Source organism: Grammomys surdaster, unplaced genomic scaffold (genome assembly GCF_004785775.1).
Source record: "Grammomys surdaster isolate TR1022 unplaced genomic scaffold, NIH_TR_1.0 129, whole genome shotgun sequence".
Classification (NCBI taxonomy): Eukaryota; Metazoa; Chordata; class Mammalia; order Rodentia; family Muridae; genus Grammomys; species Grammomys surdaster.
Window position 1 is genome coordinate 18,077,825 of NW_021604587.1, and position 17,850 is coordinate 18,095,674.

At 43.8% G+C, this 17,850-nt stretch overlaps 1 protein-coding gene across 1 annotated transcript in view; it reads right to left on the reverse strand.

The window, feature by feature from the left end:
- Tgm3 (transglutaminase 3) overlaps positions 1-17,850 on the reverse strand; it is a 34,606-nt gene that overhangs the window by 9,225 nt on the left and 7,531 nt on the right. Inside the window, exons 2-9 of the mRNA XM_028756657.1 lie at positions 14,782-14,955; positions 14,063-14,302; positions 13,289-13,407; positions 12,044-12,172; positions 9,124-9,301; positions 8,891-9,026; positions 2,515-2,618; positions 704-949 (exon numbers count right to left, since the gene is read on the reverse strand). Of these exons, the coding sequence (XP_028612490.1) occupies positions 704-949; positions 2,515-2,618; positions 8,891-9,026; positions 9,124-9,301; positions 12,044-12,172; positions 13,289-13,407; positions 14,063-14,302; positions 14,782-14,955 (1,326 nt within the window). The remainder of the gene's footprint in view (positions 1-703; positions 950-2,514; positions 2,619-8,890; positions 9,027-9,123; positions 9,302-12,043; positions 12,173-13,288; positions 13,408-14,062; positions 14,303-14,781; positions 14,956-17,850) is intronic.

The following is a 17,850-nucleotide window of genomic DNA, read 5'->3' on the forward strand; positions in this document are numbered from 1 at the left end:
AAAATATAAACCCACTGGAGGGTGCCCATGGCCTGCTAGAGCAACTACTCAATAACTCTGGGCTGTTTCTAAAGCTGAACCACACCTCTAAATGTGGAGTTTTGCCATCCTCGAGAACTGCTATGCTGCTGGTTCCCAAAGCAACTTTGGAGTGACCATAGCCTTCCTAGTTACTGTAGGAGGACAGCAGCAGTACAGATGATGGAGATTTCAGGGACCACGGCATCAGCCTCCTCCAGGGATCATACCTGGGACTTCTTAGGGCATGGGGGCTATGCATGCAGGTGGCACAAGCACACATCCCTGAGTTTGTTTCCTTGCTGAGTCAGCATTCACTGTCTATGTTCTTGGAGACTAGCAACTGATAGAGAAATGTCTCCCAAAGCCCTTGAGGACCGTGCCTCTCCCTGTGATATCCAATCATAGTAACTTCAGTTCAGTTGACAATTGAGAAAGGACATATCTGGAGGTGGGCTGGGCCTACACTTGTCTGTGCTCTGATGTTAACTCCCCCAGGTATTGTAGCTGTCCTTGATGCCTCTGTCCCAATTGAAAACCACAGCAGAGCCCTTGCGACATCCTGGCACTTCTGTAGAACTAGCTGAGATGTAGGAGTGTCGGGGAAAGGCTCCTTTTCTTGCCACCCTCAGAGCTGTCCACCCATCACCAAGCCCCATGTGGCATCCACCTGTACCAATCCTACCTTCTGGATTCTTGTACTTGACTGTGACATCCATGCGAGAGTTGCTGCCCACTGCCTTGGTGCTGATGTATTTGCCAATGGAGTGAGTGTCCACAGAATTCTGCTTCTGGCTGCCATCTTTCTTATTATAGATCCAAGTGATGCGGTCAGCGCTAACCTCCGCGAAGATGAAGACCATGTCATAATTCAGATTCACCTCACCTTCTCGGATTGCGTTGACGGAAGCTGGGCCACACTGGAACACACCTGATGGCCAGGATGTAGAGTTTGGACGAATGCAAATGACAGCTAAGCCCATCGACCCCAGCCTGGCTAGGATCTGACTCTGAAGGGATGCTGACTTAACAGCACAGCACTCTTCTGCCTGTACTCCAGCCAAACCTCAGCTCTAACTGTGGCCCATTGATCTGGCACGCGGCAGCTACCCATCACCATCATTCTGTACCAAGTCCCTGGTCCAGCTCCATTTAAGATTTTTGTGTCTCACCTGGGTTGATCCACTGAGGTCAGTCTGGTCTTTCTCTGAAATGTTGCCTTTCTGCCTCTGAAATCACTCTAGCCCGGAGGTGCACTGACATTCTATTTCCAGAAATCTTTCCTGAACGTCTAGTCCATGGGAATCCTTCCTCCTCTGAGTTTCTAATCCCAACCTTCACTTTTCTCCTCCAATATTCAGTAAAGTAGATTATTCGGCTAGACGAAGATAGAAATTCTCTCTCTCATACTATATGTAGTAAAAACATACACTATATTATGTGCATATACATGTATGTTATCCACATGTTTACAAAGCAAACAAAAATGCACACACCAAAAAAAAATCAAAACACTAGCCATAGAAAGAATTATAAAAAAATGCAAAAATGAACACACAACAATTTATACACGAAGGACAGTGACCCAGATTTAAAAAAATAAGCCATAAATCGCAGAAAGTAAATTTGACTTCTTGCATATGTGAGGCATTTAACAGGTCAATAGATAGTCCTATTAGTCCTGATATTCTACTTTATTTTCCTTTCTGTCCTGATTTGTTTTCACTTCTTCACATGGTCACAGTTCTTAGACTTGATTTTATGGCCACTTATGAACTGTACAGAAATGTTTAAAAAAAAACAGTGGCTAGGAAATATCCAAAAGGTTTTCCTCCACCCCCAAATTTACAGTATACTTTGTTTCTTTTAGAAAGGTGTTCCTGGGTAGGGTAAGGATATTAGGCTGACAGCGGGACTGTATTTTCTAAGTATTTTTATAACTAGCTGAGTCACTCTGATAGTTTCAATTATATTCAATATAATATATTATATTACTTTATACATTTCTTTTTTACTGTTTGAAAGAAACAACTCAAAATGAGGTAGCAGACAGAATAGACTCTTTAGAGGTGAGAGGAAGAAGAAAAACCCCAGAGAGCTTGGAATCCATCTTTGATGGGAGAGAAGGAGGTGAGAGACAAAAGCAAAGGTCCAGGCCCTGAGCACAAGCAAGGCAACCCATCTGAAGAGAGCCTAGCCTGTCAGAAGGCACACAGGAGCAGCCATTGCTGACTCCACAGGACTTCTGCCCTGGAAGGCCATGCTGCTGGTGGCAGAGGAAGGAAGTAATTATTGACAAGGGAGGGTATCTTTTCCCTGTTGCCTGACATATGCTAGGGCTCTTCAGTGGTAGCAACAACCGGAGGGGCTGCAGAGGAGGGATCTACTTAAATGGCAGCATAAACAACTCAAAATGAGGAAAAGTCTTCATCCTGTTGTACATCGTAGAGGTACAGAGGGCTTTGGGCAAGCTCAGAGCAGCTGGAGCAGGGTTACCTTGGCTTCTCTCCTGGGGGGTGGCATCCAGCACCTGCCATCCATTGTATGCAGGTCCTAGGTCATTCCTCACAAACCAGCCTTCATTCCAGACATGAAAATTCCTGCAGACAGAAGGCCATATAACAAGTGAAGGACAACACCACTTCTCTGACCAAATGCAGCTCTCAGATCCTCCCTAAAGGTACTCCCTGTGCCAGAGATTCTGCTAGTCCTGGTGGGCATCATCTCCCCGAAATCCTTCCAGGACTGTAACCTGAGGCTCAGACACAGGAAACAGAGCTGGGGCTGACGAAGGAGAGTGAAGAGGCTGCTCTGAAACATAAGAATCAAGGGAAAGGAACCCCAAATTCTTCTATAAACTGCTCATATCTGGTGACTCTTGAGCTATACATGCATGAGACAAATCAAGTATCGTGAGAAAAATGACAGAGCTGAGCTGCTCCCACTGTACTGAAGCAGTTTGCAATCTGAGTCCATCTAGGGTTTTGCTGGTACACGGTAAGAAAATACAACCGTTCAGCATGCCTGGGATATAAGCCAAAGGAACTCAACACACAGAGGACCAGCAATTACGGTAACTCAGCCTCAAGACAAAAGACAATCAGGAGTTAAAGTTGTCAGGCAAGGACTTTAAAGAAGCAACTATAACCAGAATCAATGGCACACAGGGAAATATCTTCACAGAGAACAAAAAAAGAGGAACTTCTGGCAGATAAATAGATTTTTTTTTTTAGAAGAATGGAATGGAATGGAATGCTTTTAACTGCACCCTCCCTGATATCTGAAATTGAATCATTCAGTGGATGAGTTTATTAGGGAAAAGGCTGTAAGAGAGGAAGGATGAACATGCTTGAAGAGAGATCTGCAGATCACTGCAATTATGTCTGGAAATGGGGGAGAAAAAAAGATGATGAAAAACCAATAAAGTAGAAAAATAGGTACAACATATATGTTGGACAGAAACTTACCATATTATGGTTATTAGATACATACAGATCAATAAGAGCGGAATAAAGAAGAACATATCAATAAAGAGTGACAGTTTTCCTAACCATGACGACTGAATATATGATTCTAGTTTTAACCTCACTGCTATTAAAAGAAGATTAAAATGGCAAAGAGGAACCATGACAGCCATGCAGATTATGCCTGCTAACCAGAGATTAAAGTCTAAGCTGGGGGCCTTGGTCACATTCAGTAAGAAAGCAAGTGCTACTGCCAACTTTCAGGATTTAAAGTGGTATGGCCTTTGCAGAGGGCAATTTGGCAACGAGTATAAAAATCTTTAAAAATTTGCATACCCATCAAGCCAGTATTTCTACCATGAAGGATTTCTCCAGTGGAAAACTCATGACTATACACAGTGGTCCAGACTAAGGTGCTCATTCCACCATTGCTTGTGAGAGGGAGGATGTTGGAAGAAAAAAATCACCACTAATGGAACGAACAGATACATTGTTGCACAGCTATAAATAAAATGTCACACAGCCGTAAAATAAATAACAAGCAAAATGAAGCCAGTGTTTAACACGGAGAGGTTATCTAACATAACATAAAGTAAGAACGTCAAATGGAAGCTATGTGTCCAGTACACAGCTGTAATCCTGGGATGCCAAAGCAGGAGACTGTGAACTCTAGCCAGACTGTGCTACATAGTGACACAAACACCAAAACAAACACCACAAAATACAAAAACAAAAACCCCAAATCAACAATTAGATTTTCTAAAATAAAATGTAAACAGAAAATTAATTTAAAAATCAAGATAGAAAACAGTAATGCGTATGTGTCTGTGTGCACGTGTGTGTGTGGGGGGGTTGGGGGTGTTGGTGGTGGTAGGACTTGAACTCAGGACCTTGTGTATGTTAGGCAAGCATTCTACCATTGATACATAGCCTTGTCCCTGTATTAACTCCTTTAATCCTTGACTCTATAAAATAGAAATCATTAACCATTCCTATTTCTTTTTTTACGATTCTTAAACTGTGGCATGAAGAAAAGTGATCTCACAACTTACACTCAGGAAATTCGAGTGTAAGGGAGGGGAAGGCGAACAAATGTCACAGTATTAATACAGAACATAATAATAGTTTAAACGTATAATGGATCATATGACAGTTAAATAATTTCACTTTTGAAGGATATTTAGTAGCAAGGAGAGCATGTTTATAACATATAACAAAACCATATGATCAACTGGGGATGTAGGTCAGTAGTAGAGTGCTTGAGTAGCAGGGGCAGGATCCTGGGCTCTAGGCTAGAGAGAAGCCTCAGCAGGGAAAGGTGCTTTGCTGGAGTTACATCCCTGGAAGTCTCGTGATGAAAAGAGAGATCCAACTCCCACAGCCTGTCCTCGGACTTCTGCACTTCTGCACTTCTGCATGCTCTCCGTGGCACACATATATCTCCACATATAAACACACACACACACACACACACACACACACACATGAGTTTAATCAAATAATAAATATAAAAACATTTAAAGACTCTAAGCTCAGTCCCATACTAAAAAACAAGCAAATCCTTTAAGTGAAACCATGAAGTGGCTGGCTTCCATCTATGGGACATAATAGGATGCATCTATCACATGTTCTATCTTGTTCCTGAACTTTGCAAAATATATTATCTTAATTCTACAATCAATAAAAAACACTAAAGAATGGATAGGAAACTATCAAATGTTAAAGTGTGGGAACAATATGACCATAGTTGAGTTTTACTTTTCTTATATTTTGAAAATTCCTATAACTAGAGAAAAACAGCTCTGGAAAAGACAGGCATCCCGCCTCAGAAGGACTGCGTGTTTGTCAACAGTCACAGAAGCCTCTCCTCCAGGACTCATCACGTTAGTCGTGATGCAAACCTGGAAGTTCACAAGCCGCCACTCTAGAGCTTGTCTTGAGTTGTCTGCCTGTAAACTCCAAACACAGCCTCACCTACTGCCTCACAGGACCCCTTTCTAGATCTGGGGAGTGTGATGAGCAGAACTCTGTGTCTTGTACATCATCCAATGTTTCCACTGTTACTCCAGAACCACTGCTCTTTGTGTGTGGCTATAAACTACTCTAGTACAGTTCCTGCTTTTCACCTCATGACACCCGGTGTCCCAGTGCAAGTGCTGAGTCAAGCTGGGTGATTTGAACAGCTTTGGGAACAAGGCTCCTAAGTCCACTGGTAACCTCCCTGCAGATTAAGTGGTTAAGGGTTGGTAGGGACAGGAATTCAAAGGCAGAGCTCTGTGTAAGAAGACAGGGATGGGTCGCTGAAGAATAGGGACCAACAGTGAACACTCCACTCCCTAGGCAGAGCAGGGCAGGGCAGAGCAGGACAGGGCATGGCAGGTCAATCCTCATCTGCCTCCTACCTTGGAGCTGTGCAAAATCTACAGATAGTGTCCTGTGTGCAACTACATAAAGGGGGGGGAGGGATGGAAGGAAGGAGGGAAGGAGAGAGAGAAAGAGAGAGAGAATGAACAGAGAAGAGCAGCTAGAATCATCAAGGAAACTTGGACAACTTTTCCTGATAGTTGGGTCCACATTCTGATTGGATAAGTCTCCAGAGCCCTCCCCTTCACAGTGGCCCAACAGGAACCTGGGTTACAAACAAACAAACAACAACAACAACGACCCACAAACATTGAGTTTCCCCAAAGTATACTGCTCCTGAAGAAAGCAAAGGCTCTGGATAGACAAGAAAGCGTATCTCTCTTAGGCCTGGAGAGAAGCTGTACTCGATTGGAGGCTGGAGGTGTGACTACAAGAGAACCCTGGAAGAAACTGCAGAGAATGCTTAACCCAGCCCTTCTATATATAGGTGGGAAATTAAGTACAAAAATACTCCACAGACAATAAAAGCAGCAGCAAGTAATCAAGCATTTCACAGTCAGCGAGAGTGTCTGTCTCCTAGCTGCTCATCTTTAGGCGAGTTACAGGCCATAAGGGGCTGGTTCCAGTATCCTCTTGGGGAACCAAATTCTACAATGTTGGAAAGAAAATAGAATATATGTAGTATCATGTTCAGACAGACAAAATCATGGTAGGCCTAACTATATTTCCAGTTCAGTGTCTGTGAGTCTGTGAACAGATACAGAGGACTGGCTGTAACTCTTGGTAGGCATCTATTCACTCCTTTGTTAAGATGACCAGGACTCTCCCTCTCCCTCAGATTGCTTTTAGTCCTAGTGTTCTTTGTTTTCATAGAAACCTATTATGTTCTAACTGTAGCTTAGTCACAAATTCACAGTGTGATTTTGGGCAAGTCACTTTTCTTCGTGGCACTCCTGAGATATGTTTGGTCTTATCAGGAAGTGCTATTTACTGTTTAAAGTGAGTCAAGGAATCCAACCCAATCTTCCACACCGTGATGTCTTGCCAACCTCCTTTAGAAAATACCCAGATAGGAGCTGTTGGAAGTCTCAGGCTTTAGTCAGGGATAATAGCAACAGCATTCTCTGGTGCATTGTAATTCAATCTGACTGAGTTCAAATTGCATCTCAACCTTCTGGTTATGTCTTTTGAAGGAAATTATTCAACTTCTCTGTGTCTCAGTCTCTCACCTGTAGGTTGAGTCTGAAAATAATAAAATATCAATACCTATCTTCTGATTTGTGAATGTAAACATCAGCACAGAGAACACTAGTTGGCCTCCAGCCATACATCAGCTGTTGCTAAGCCCTTCCTGACCAATCCTCACCTACAACGTCAAGATCCTATGAAGAGCAGTGTACATCTAAAGCTTTCAACGTTTATGACACGAAGGATTAGACTTAAGTTTTTCTGCCTAAAATTAAGCTGTGTTTCCTATAAAAGTTTAGTAATTCTCCTCTCCTTGGGTGTGCTTGATGTGTGGGTCTCTGGAGGGAGCAGCTAGATCTCACACCAAATACAGGGTCTGAGAAGAATATGGCTGAGAGCTGGTAAGACGCTTGGATGATAATCAAGTCCTGGACCAACTCTGATGCTTCACTGGAGGAGAAACTTGGGAGCAGAAACACAAGGCAGCTAATCTCCAAAGAAAGGGGAAAAACTCCCAATATAACTCTCTGGAAAACCTCCTCAAGCTGTGTGACCGTAGGTGAATTATGTGTTCACTGTCCTGTAGAGGGGGAGGGGACACTTAGAGTAGTTCAGTTGTCAGCATGGGGTGGTTTGTTTGTATTAAAACCTTTCCCTACTTTTATTTTATTTTTTTTCTGTTATACTGAACACAGTTCAGAAAAGTTAGACCTTCTTGTTCTGGAAATAATAAGTAACCTGTTATATAGACAAGCTCAAAGTTGGGCAAAAATGGTAACTGCTATAAAGTTCGTCTGGTCATGTGGATACTTGTGAACAACTATGCATATGTGTCCTTCAAAACTGACTCAAGCAAGGAATCATTGACTGTGTGTGGCAGAGAGAGCCACAGATATCTCTGCATATATACAGAATATTCCATTGATAATAACCCATCATATGGTATAACCTTAAACAGTTGTAATAATATGCATATACTGTAAACATTGCTATAAGTAATTATACATTTTAAAGCTTTACATAATCTACTTCTATCTGGCATCTATTATATATATAACATATAAATACACATATACATATATTTCTGTGTGCATATGGCTCCATGTGACTATGGCATATTTATGATTAGAAATATATGATGCTTAAACACATGCATTTTCTTATTTTTACCTGCAACCCAGAATAAATATGTTTTCATTCTGTCAACAAAGATGCATAATAAATACATATAAGTTATGAGAAATTGTACTGGATTTTTTTCTTATTTAAGAAAATAAGCTGGACGTGGTTGGTGCACACCTCCAACTTAGCTCTCAGAAGCTGAGGAACATCTTAAGTTGAGGTTTGAGGTTATCCTGGGCTGCAAAGTGATTCTCTCCCTCAAACAAAACAAAACAAAACAAAACAAAACAAAACAAAACAAAACAAAAACAACCAACCAGCCAGCCAAAAACCTAACAACAACAAAGTAACTCTTCCTAAAGAGGAAAAAAATCCTTAAGTGATAAGGGTTGCTGGAATTAAGATAAATTTTTATTCTTTGTTGGAAAATCAGTAGCTTCTATTTTAACTTCTCAATTGAGGCCAAGTCTAATGAGTCTAATGGCTGCTGTAAACCTCCAGTGGCCTGCTGGGGTTCTTGACCCAGGTTTCCACTGGCGTCAGACCCTCCAAGACCTACAGTGAGGGTCCTTTAAGGTACGTGATCAGCCTCAGCAGCATTTCTACTCTGAACTAATGTCCTGGCTCGCATGTTACTTTCCTTCCAGTTCCAGTGTGGAGCTGAGGTCCAGGGCAACAGGGGAGACTTCCTCCAACTCGGTGCGTTATGCCCATGGAAACAACTCATCACTTACCACACGCTATCACTGCCCTTCTCCAGGGGATTTCCCATGGTGTCGTAGTACACATCCACACTGAGGTTGCTATCTGTGTCGTGAGCTGAGTTGAAGTTGGTGATCACCCGAGAGGGAATCCCAAAGCACCGCAGCACTACAAACCAAAGTCAGTGTGAGGATGCTGTTGACGGTGCCTTAGCACACTCCATTACTGCCACGGACCCATAAAAGGCACACCATACCCAAATTACCTGTGTTGAGGGTCCCAGCAAAGACCCAGCACTGGCCAAATTGGACAGGCCTGAAGCCAGATTTTTTCCAATTCTTGAGGATCTCCACACTACCATTCCAGGTCCTTGGGTCCACGCCACCGGAGTAATTACCGCTCCAGTTCCCGGAAATAACACCGTTGTCGTCATTGCCATTAATCTGTACAGAAACACCCCCACATCCCAAATGAATTAATACCACGTCTTGCCTGTAGGAGAGAGGCACAGAGGTCAGAAAACAAGGTGGGGATGAGGAAACTGTGGGGCCTTAAGTGCACCTGTCTATAATGAAAATTGTAACAAATCACTTAGAGGGAGGGGCTTTTATGAGTTTAGAGGTACTTTGTTTAATGAGCCATGTCTGATTGCTCCTGAATGACATCAGTTCTTGCCTTCAAGATGACATATAGCAGGAGACTCCACAGTTTGTCAGAAGCAAGACAGGACCCAGAAGTCCTGTTTGCAGAAGACAATGGCTGTCTGCTTGTGTGTGTGTGTGTGTGTGTGTGTACCTGTCTTCTAAAATTCATTTTAGAACTTTAACATATAACTTCTCAAAAAAAATGAAATATGGCCCTCCCTCCCTCCTTCCCTCCCTTCCTTCCTTCTTCCATTTGTTCATTTATTATAATGAGTGCAAATGGGATACAGCATTGACAGACATTGAGGACTTGGGAGACCTGAGTTCTATTTTTCCATTTCTTTTACAGGTGTACACAAAGTACTTGTAGACTGAATGATATCAAAGGATGCAATGCTGGGGATCATCAAGTCATCTGTGGAGAAGGGATCAGAGAGAAAGTAAGACTGGCCCGTAGTAGACAGTCTTTGAAGCCAACGACAGGTACCTATTTCTCTCTGTTTTTGGATAGGCCTGGATTTCTCCATAATAAAAGTAATAGAAGAGACCAGGCCTGTATCTATCTCAGTAGCAGGGTACTTGCCTAGCATGTGTGTAGCTGGGTTCAATCTCTAGCAATGTGCATGCTCACACTCATCTTCATACACCGCCAGGTGAGGGAGGAGAAAGAGCTCATAGGTATTCCCTCTCACTTGTCTTCTTGGTGATCTTGGGAGTCAGTTTGTCTCCCTGACCATTGCACCTCACATTCCAAGATAGGCAAAGTACACTGCAGCTTCATCAGAGGTACCCCTACAGCAAGTTTTCAGAGATTAAACTCTGCTATTTATTCCAACTGTACAGTGAGAGGCTAGACTGGGACCTCACAGACTGACTCTTCAGCCTGTCAGATCTGCCCCTTCTCACTGGAGCACCTATGAATGTAGCAAGGCTTATGAAAGAGGACAGCAGACACAGAAGCATCTTGTCCCAGGACGAGCCACCAGCCTTCCCTAGCTGCCAGCCCAGAGGTGAGCTCTCTATCACTTCCAGTGGTACCATGCAAGCTAGGGTGTCCTTGACCAGGGAAGATGTGCAGCTTACCAGCATCAGGGGTCATGAGTGCTGGGGGTAAGGTCACTGATGGCTGAAAGCCAAGTACTTCAAAGCTCTGCATAAGCCATAATTAGCTCCTGGCCTGGCCCAGCCCAAAAGGAGGGTCTGGAGAGAACAGCAGGGAGGCATGTCTGAGGAAACCATCTCTGAGATAGCGTGGATTGGCCCCAGGCTGAGTGAGTCAGCAGCTGAGGAACCAACTGGCTTCAAGGCTGGACTCAACTACTCTATTTGCTGGCAGGAAAGTTGGCTTTTTAAGTGGCCTGTTCTCCAGTTTTACTTGACCTCTGCCTCCATTGACTACCCCTTATCTAAGCAACTCACTTTAGAAGGTTCAGCCCAGTGCTCCCTTACTCCATTTTCTGTCCTGGATATTCAGGGCCTTCCTGGATCTGAAGGTCTTAAGTGTTTCTGGGCCCAGCTCACTTCTTTCCTGCAAGGCTCTGTTCCAGATCCTGTTCTTTTGAAAAGCCCTCCCTAATTAATCTTAGGCATCAGCATGCCCCCCAAAGCCTCTTCAGATTTCTAACAAAGTAACTTGAGCAGCCTGGGAATAGTCCAAAGTGTGCCTAAACCTTGGGTCAACATAAAATGATGTTAAAGCTGTCTCTATGTGGTTATTTAATTTAGGAAAGTTAGAATGAAAGAGCTGACTTTGATTTTTAGCTTCCTTTGGAGACAGGATTCCTCTGTGAAGCTGAGACTGACTAGGTACTTATGATCCTCTGGCCTCCTCAGACTCCCAAGTGCCACCACAGTGATCTTTCAATTTTTAAGCAGGTAGATCCTTTCTGATGGAGACATTCTGTACACACTGAATGCAGAGCCATGGATTCCTCCAGGATTGGTGTGTGTGTGTGTGTGTGTGAATGCACATGCTGTTCTCATGTATAGGTCCGTGGGAATGGAAAGAAGCCCTGACTAGAGAGCTCAAGACACTGTTTGACTCACAAGTACACACTGTGACTAGGTCACATTAGCTCCTTGAGCCTCTTTCTCTGTCTAGAAATGAGTGGGGCTCTCTGCTTTCCTCCTGTCAGGAAACTTGAGGGTTCCATGCTGCTGAGGAGGCCCACATTCCAGTCTCACTGGACACACTCCCCCCTTCCTAGGAGGCCTCATGATGGAGTAGAACTTCTCATCCCCCCTCTCACCCTATCCCTGGTAAACACCAAAAGGGCATGTTCCCATGCCATCTAGAACAGGCCTTGCCATACGGCAGGAAGAGCTTTGGAACCAGCCATGCTTGGGGTCTGGTTCTGCTTTTGCTGCTCGGTCACTACACATGTCAGGCAAGCCCTTTAATTTATAGGAGTTCCATGTTCTCTATTGGCAAAATGGGCAAGGTCATAGCTACCAAACACACGAGACATGAGCTCATCGGTCTGAAGTGCAGTCACATGACAACATGGTAAGTGGTACTTGCTACTGTTTCCTGTTACTTACCATGGCACTTAGCACCCGGCAAACATATTTGGGGTCATTTCTGCGGGCCACATCAGTCACAGGGTCACGACGGAAATTCAGACTCCTATCCAAAATGGCGAGACAGATGCTCAGAATGTCTTCTTCAAACTGTTTATAATGAGACCACATGTTAAGATGAAGGAAATGACCCAGTTTATCGGTTAAATACGGGAACAAGGAGCACAATGGTGAAGACCACAGGACCTGCCCAAGCCCTGTCACTCTGTGGCCATCAGACCTAAGAGTGGCTGAAGAGCAGCCACCACAACTAGCCTTTACCCAGCAAGCTCACCCTCATTCCACATGAAGCAGAACACACTCCACTAACATGAGCAGGACACAGCATGGCACAGTTCACTCTGAGCTTGCTGTGGACTCAGGAACAAGTCAGCCTTTAGCTCTTCTTGCCTTTGTCTTTGCAGTTGTTTCTTTTTCTTCCCTGAATGTTCTTCAAAATGGCTAGCTAGCAGCCTCCTTTCCCTCCTCAGGCTCACATGCTCCTCCCTAAGAAAGGCTTTCACAAACCCTCCCACCCAAAATAGCCCTGCTCCCACTCTAGGGTGTATGATGTACTTTTAGCCTCATCAATTTTTCACTTGTAATTAAGTCAACACATAGACTCAAGTTAAAAACTTGATGCAGTTAGCTACATAATGGAACATAAAATAGCTATGCAGGCACCTGCCCACCTACTTCTGGGTATGTAGGCATTCTGGCTGCCCAAGGTACTTTTTTCTACTGCCTTTATGTATGGCCTGGAAAATGAAAGGTGAAAACTCTCTCCTAAACATTTTCTAAGCTGAGAAAACCAGGGAACTCTCTGGGCTCAGACGGTAATGCAAAAAACAAAGGCTATGGGTTTGAAAAGCCAAGAATATTCAATAATGGAGCTTCACTACAATTTTGTGTGGAATAAAAAACAGAAGCTGCATTATTGTCCTGAGATTCTTTGCTGGATCTTTTAATTATTTGTGTGTTATGGCATCAGAAATATTTCACTTCATCAATTCAGTAATGAGTCCATCTTGCCAACTAGATTGTGACTCCTTTGGAGCAGATTTATCCTTAGTGTTTATCTTAGGGTCTAGAACAGAGTAAATGATCAACAAATGTGCTCCGAATGAATGAACAGATAGAAGGGCAGGAAAATGGGACAATCTGCTAAGAGCCCTGAGCATCTTGTGTATTAGGGAGACAACCCTAGCCTTCTTATGGTCCATTTACCTGTCCAAAGTTCCAGCCAAACATGCCAATTCGATCTGCGCTGCCCACGTAGATGATGCCAGCATCTTCCTCAACATACTCGTATCTTTCAGCATGGTTACTCATAAAGACATCATCCGCTGTTACACACACGCACACACACACGCACACGGAGAAGGAGAGGAAGGGGGTGGGAGAGAGAGAAATAAAAAAAACAGATACCATCTTGAACCAATAAAATCAGTCCTCCCACTCCTGAAGAATAGTCTTGGGGTTAGAGCAAGAGTCATTTTGGGCCCATCCCCCAATCTCCACTGAAGAAAGATGTCTTGGGCTATGACACTTCCAGGTCTCACTGTGGGTACTCGGCCTAGAGAGAGAAGCTAAGCTGACCTAAGAGTCTAAAAACTGGACTCAAGGATGAGGCATTTGCTCCTTCAGATAGAAGGGCACTGCCACATTGTAGACTTTTACTCTTTTATTGTTTCTTATAATTTATCATGCTGTACAGGGTATAAAAAGTCACACAAACCGCTATGGGAGGCCCAGAAGGTAAGGACACAATGTACACTTTATGGGGAAGTGTTTGAGGATGGAGGTGATGGTGTAACTGCCTAGAGGCACACAGCCGGTTAGTGCAGACCTCCTGACTAGTAGCTTTTCTGCTCCTTCCACGGCCCACAGGCTATCTCCAACCAGATCTAAGCCCATAAGGAGCACAGGCTAGCCATCTCTCTTTTCCACACTCATTGTTTCCATCAGGGATGTGTGGGAATGCCATGCTTAGAGACCTACCTTGAAGCCATGGGTTGAAGAGCATTATGAATGTGCCGAGTCTCAGAGAGGAGACCCTGCCTCTGGAGGAGATCTCAAGACTCAGTGTGTACAATCCGATGGGAGCACTGGCAGGACTGGAAATAGCAATGACCAGATTATTGCCATTGTTGGCTTTGAGTGCTGCGCTCCAGCCACCTGTGTTTCTCTCGGAGATAGAAAATACAGCCTTGGTCCTGGCTGACTCAGAGGGTTGGGGACCTGTCGGAGAAACAGAAAATGAAGGGAACAAAGGGAACTGGGTAGGACCTAGAAGAAATCAGGTTCTGATGTCATGGTGGATCCCTCTAGGTCAGTGGTTCTCAACCTGTGGCCCCATGTCACCTCAGACCATCAGAAGACACAGATATTTACATTACGATTCCTAACAGTACAAAGTTACAGTTATGAAGTAGCAGTGATATAATTTTATGGTTGGGGTCACCACAACACGAGAAACTGTGTTAAAGAGCTGAAGCATTAGGAAGGGCGAGAACCACTGATCTAGGTCTTCATTCAGTAAAGCATGTCATCATTGTGCTTGAGGTAACTGGAGGGAACATGCAGGTCACATCCTTCTTGATTTGAAGACCATAAGTCTCATGCTCCCATAGTTTCCCTGAATCAAGACATAGCCCAAAGTCCAATGATCCCTCAAGGGTAGCTTAGTGGGCATGTGTGGGGGGAGGCAGAGTGAGTACCCGTGGAAACGATGAAATTCAGATCCTCTCCAGACGCGAGACTCCGGTTGCCGACTAGTATCATCTCCCAGGGCTGTCCTCTCCGCACGATCAGTTCCTTGCTGGAGAACTTGTCTGTGTGATGTGCCCTTCGATTAGCAGGCATCTGCCAGTTGATGTTTTGGACCTCTAAAGCTGTGAGACAGAAAGTGGACTATGAAGTCTGGAGGGAGAGGAGAGAAGCACGCAGCATACCAAAAAGGCATCCGTGAGTGAGGAGGCAGCAGAGAGCTGAGCGCGTAGAAGGAGTCACAGTAAGACATAAAAGCTTTGATTCTGCATAGCAGAACGGTCGCCACTTGTCCTCATTCATCTTTTCTGTATTCAAATACTCCAACTCACATGACCCAAGATCACGTAAATGTCCTGCCTTTCAGACGGCCAAGCCGCTCCACACACTATTCCCTCTGCTCAGACTCTCTCCATCCATCTCGTGACTTGTCATTAGGCCTTGAGGAGTAGGCTGAACACTCAGGGAAGTATCACTCAGCCATCTAGAAGAACCATGTCATGAGAGACTGGGAAGAGACTGGGAAGACTCTTGGTATGGTGGATGGAGTACTTGTTGTGAAACCCAGAGGACCTTGGTTCAGATCCGTAGCACTTGCATAAGCAGCTGTGTGTGTTGGTGCATAGCTGTAGCCCCGGTCCTAGGGATGGAAACAGGCTGGTCCCCAGGGCTTGCTGACATGGTAATCTAGATGAAACAGCTTGTTCCATGTTCAGGGAAAGACCTTCCCTGGGAAATATGGAAAGCACTGAGGAAGGTATCCCAACATCCACAGACAGCATGTTCCTGAGCATACCACAATGTGCTCCTGGACACATATAAGTTTAAAACAAAAAGGAAATGAAAGAAAACTGGGTGTCATCAGAACTCCAACAGAACTGAGAGGAGGTGATTTCTTTGACCCCGAATGCATCTTTCCACTCTCAAACTAGCCAGTGTTGATGTCTATCTGTTTTACTCCTATATTTACTAAACCCTGGTATTGGCCTTGGGTACCAGAGAGATCAATCACAACCTTAAGCAGCATTGATAGTCACTACTGGCTGAAGCAACTTGCAAGTGCTCCCTGAAAAGTGTTCCCTATGACAAATGTCTCAGAAGCCACCCTCCTCCAGTTCTCAGATGACTGTGGAGTCAGTGGAGCGATACTACATTAGGCTTATGGGAGATGACATAATTTATGAGACAGTTAGCTCAAACCAACCTGTTGAGAAATCATATTTTTTTTGAGTTATAGCTGGGATGTTACATCACTCACTCCCCTGCAAAACAAACTGCCCTCTGTTGTCATGACGAAGTACAGTCTTGATGAGTACATGATGGCACATCCCACTGTCAGAAATCATTCCCATTTGTGTGTGTTGACAGACTGTTCGTGAGGATACATCCTCCTGATCTCTATATTCTGAGGCCTAGCACTCCACTTGACTGATTAGGCACAGAAGTGAATGAAGTAATATGTAAATGAACAAAGAAAAAGCTAACATCAAAAAGTAGCTGTCTTGGGGCCTGCAGAGATGGCTCAATGGTTAAGAGCATCGGCTGTTCTCCCAGAGGACCCAGGTTAGAGTTCCAAAGCTCACGTGAGGGTAAGAACTGTCTGTAACTCCAGTTCTAGGGAATCCTAAGGCTTTCTTTGACTTCTGCAGGCACTAAGCACGGGTGATGTGTAGACATGCATGCAGACAAAACAGTCACATGACCAAAAAATGAAGATAAATAAATACACAAACCTGTTTTAAATACAACTCAAAATGTAGTCTACAAAATGGGGTGAATGTGGGATATTCAAAGTGTGGTGGTGGTGTGGGGGGGCAGGGAGAAAGAGGGAGAGAATGAGACTTATTATTTATAAAGCACTGCTAGAAATTTTGGGAGTAGAAACATGTAAGATGTCTGCTGAGAGTTCAAAGGTCTTTCTCAGTCGGTGAGACAAGAAGAAGCCATAGTGAAAGATGAGAGTGGAAGAATCCAGTTTCGTTCTACTAAAGAAACGTGGGGAGTGCAGACAAGAGAGAAGGGTTTTGCTTTGTTTTGTTTTTTGTAGAGACCAAAAAAGGTTTTACTGAAAATACTTAACCTTGAAATAAAACGTAAACTGGCAGAAAGCTGCATGAAGGTTTATGGTGCTCAGCACACCTAATCACTGGGGAAATGCCAGTCAAAACCACGAGATATTATCTTACTCTGGTAAGAATCACTGCTTCCGAAAATACAAAAGATAAGAAGTAATACAGGCTGTGCCAACAACCCTCTGAACTGTTGGTAAAGTGGAAATGGAAGACAAAAATTGAACTGCCCCATGGTTGAACAATCCCACCATCAGTATGTATTAAAGAAAAGTAAATCAGGAAAACTAAAATCTCTACGTCTGTATTTGTTTTAGCTTTTGTGAGGGGATGGGATAGGATCTTGTTATTTAGTTCAGGCTGATTTGCTAAATATCCCAAGATAATCTCAAACTCATGCCCTTCTTCCCTCTGCTTTCTGGGGACCGAGGTTACAGGCATGTACCACCATGTCTAGCTTATTTTAGCATGACTTACACGAAATATAAACAACCTAAATACAAATCAGTTCATGAAAGGATAAAGAAACTGTGGTATCTCTGCATACAATGAAATGTTACTCAGATATTTAAAAAAAAATGAAATCTCATTCTTTGGAACAAATGTGGGTAGAACCAGAGGACACTACGTTAAGTGGCATAAGCAAGGCACAGATGTAATGTGGTCTTGCTTATTTGTGGAATATGAAAAGGTTGATTTCGTTGATATGGAGGGGCAGATTGGTGCTTACAAGAGTCTGGACACTATGAAGGGACACAGAGACATAAAGTAGGGCCTCACCAGGCAGTGGTAGTGCAATCCTTTGATCCCAGCACTTGGAGGCAGAGGCAGAGTTCCAGATCAGCCTGGTCTACAGGTTCTAGGACAGCAGAAGCTACACAGAAAACCCTGACTGAAAAAAAAAAAAAAGAAAAAACCAAAAATGAGACGATAGAGATAGAGACAGAGACA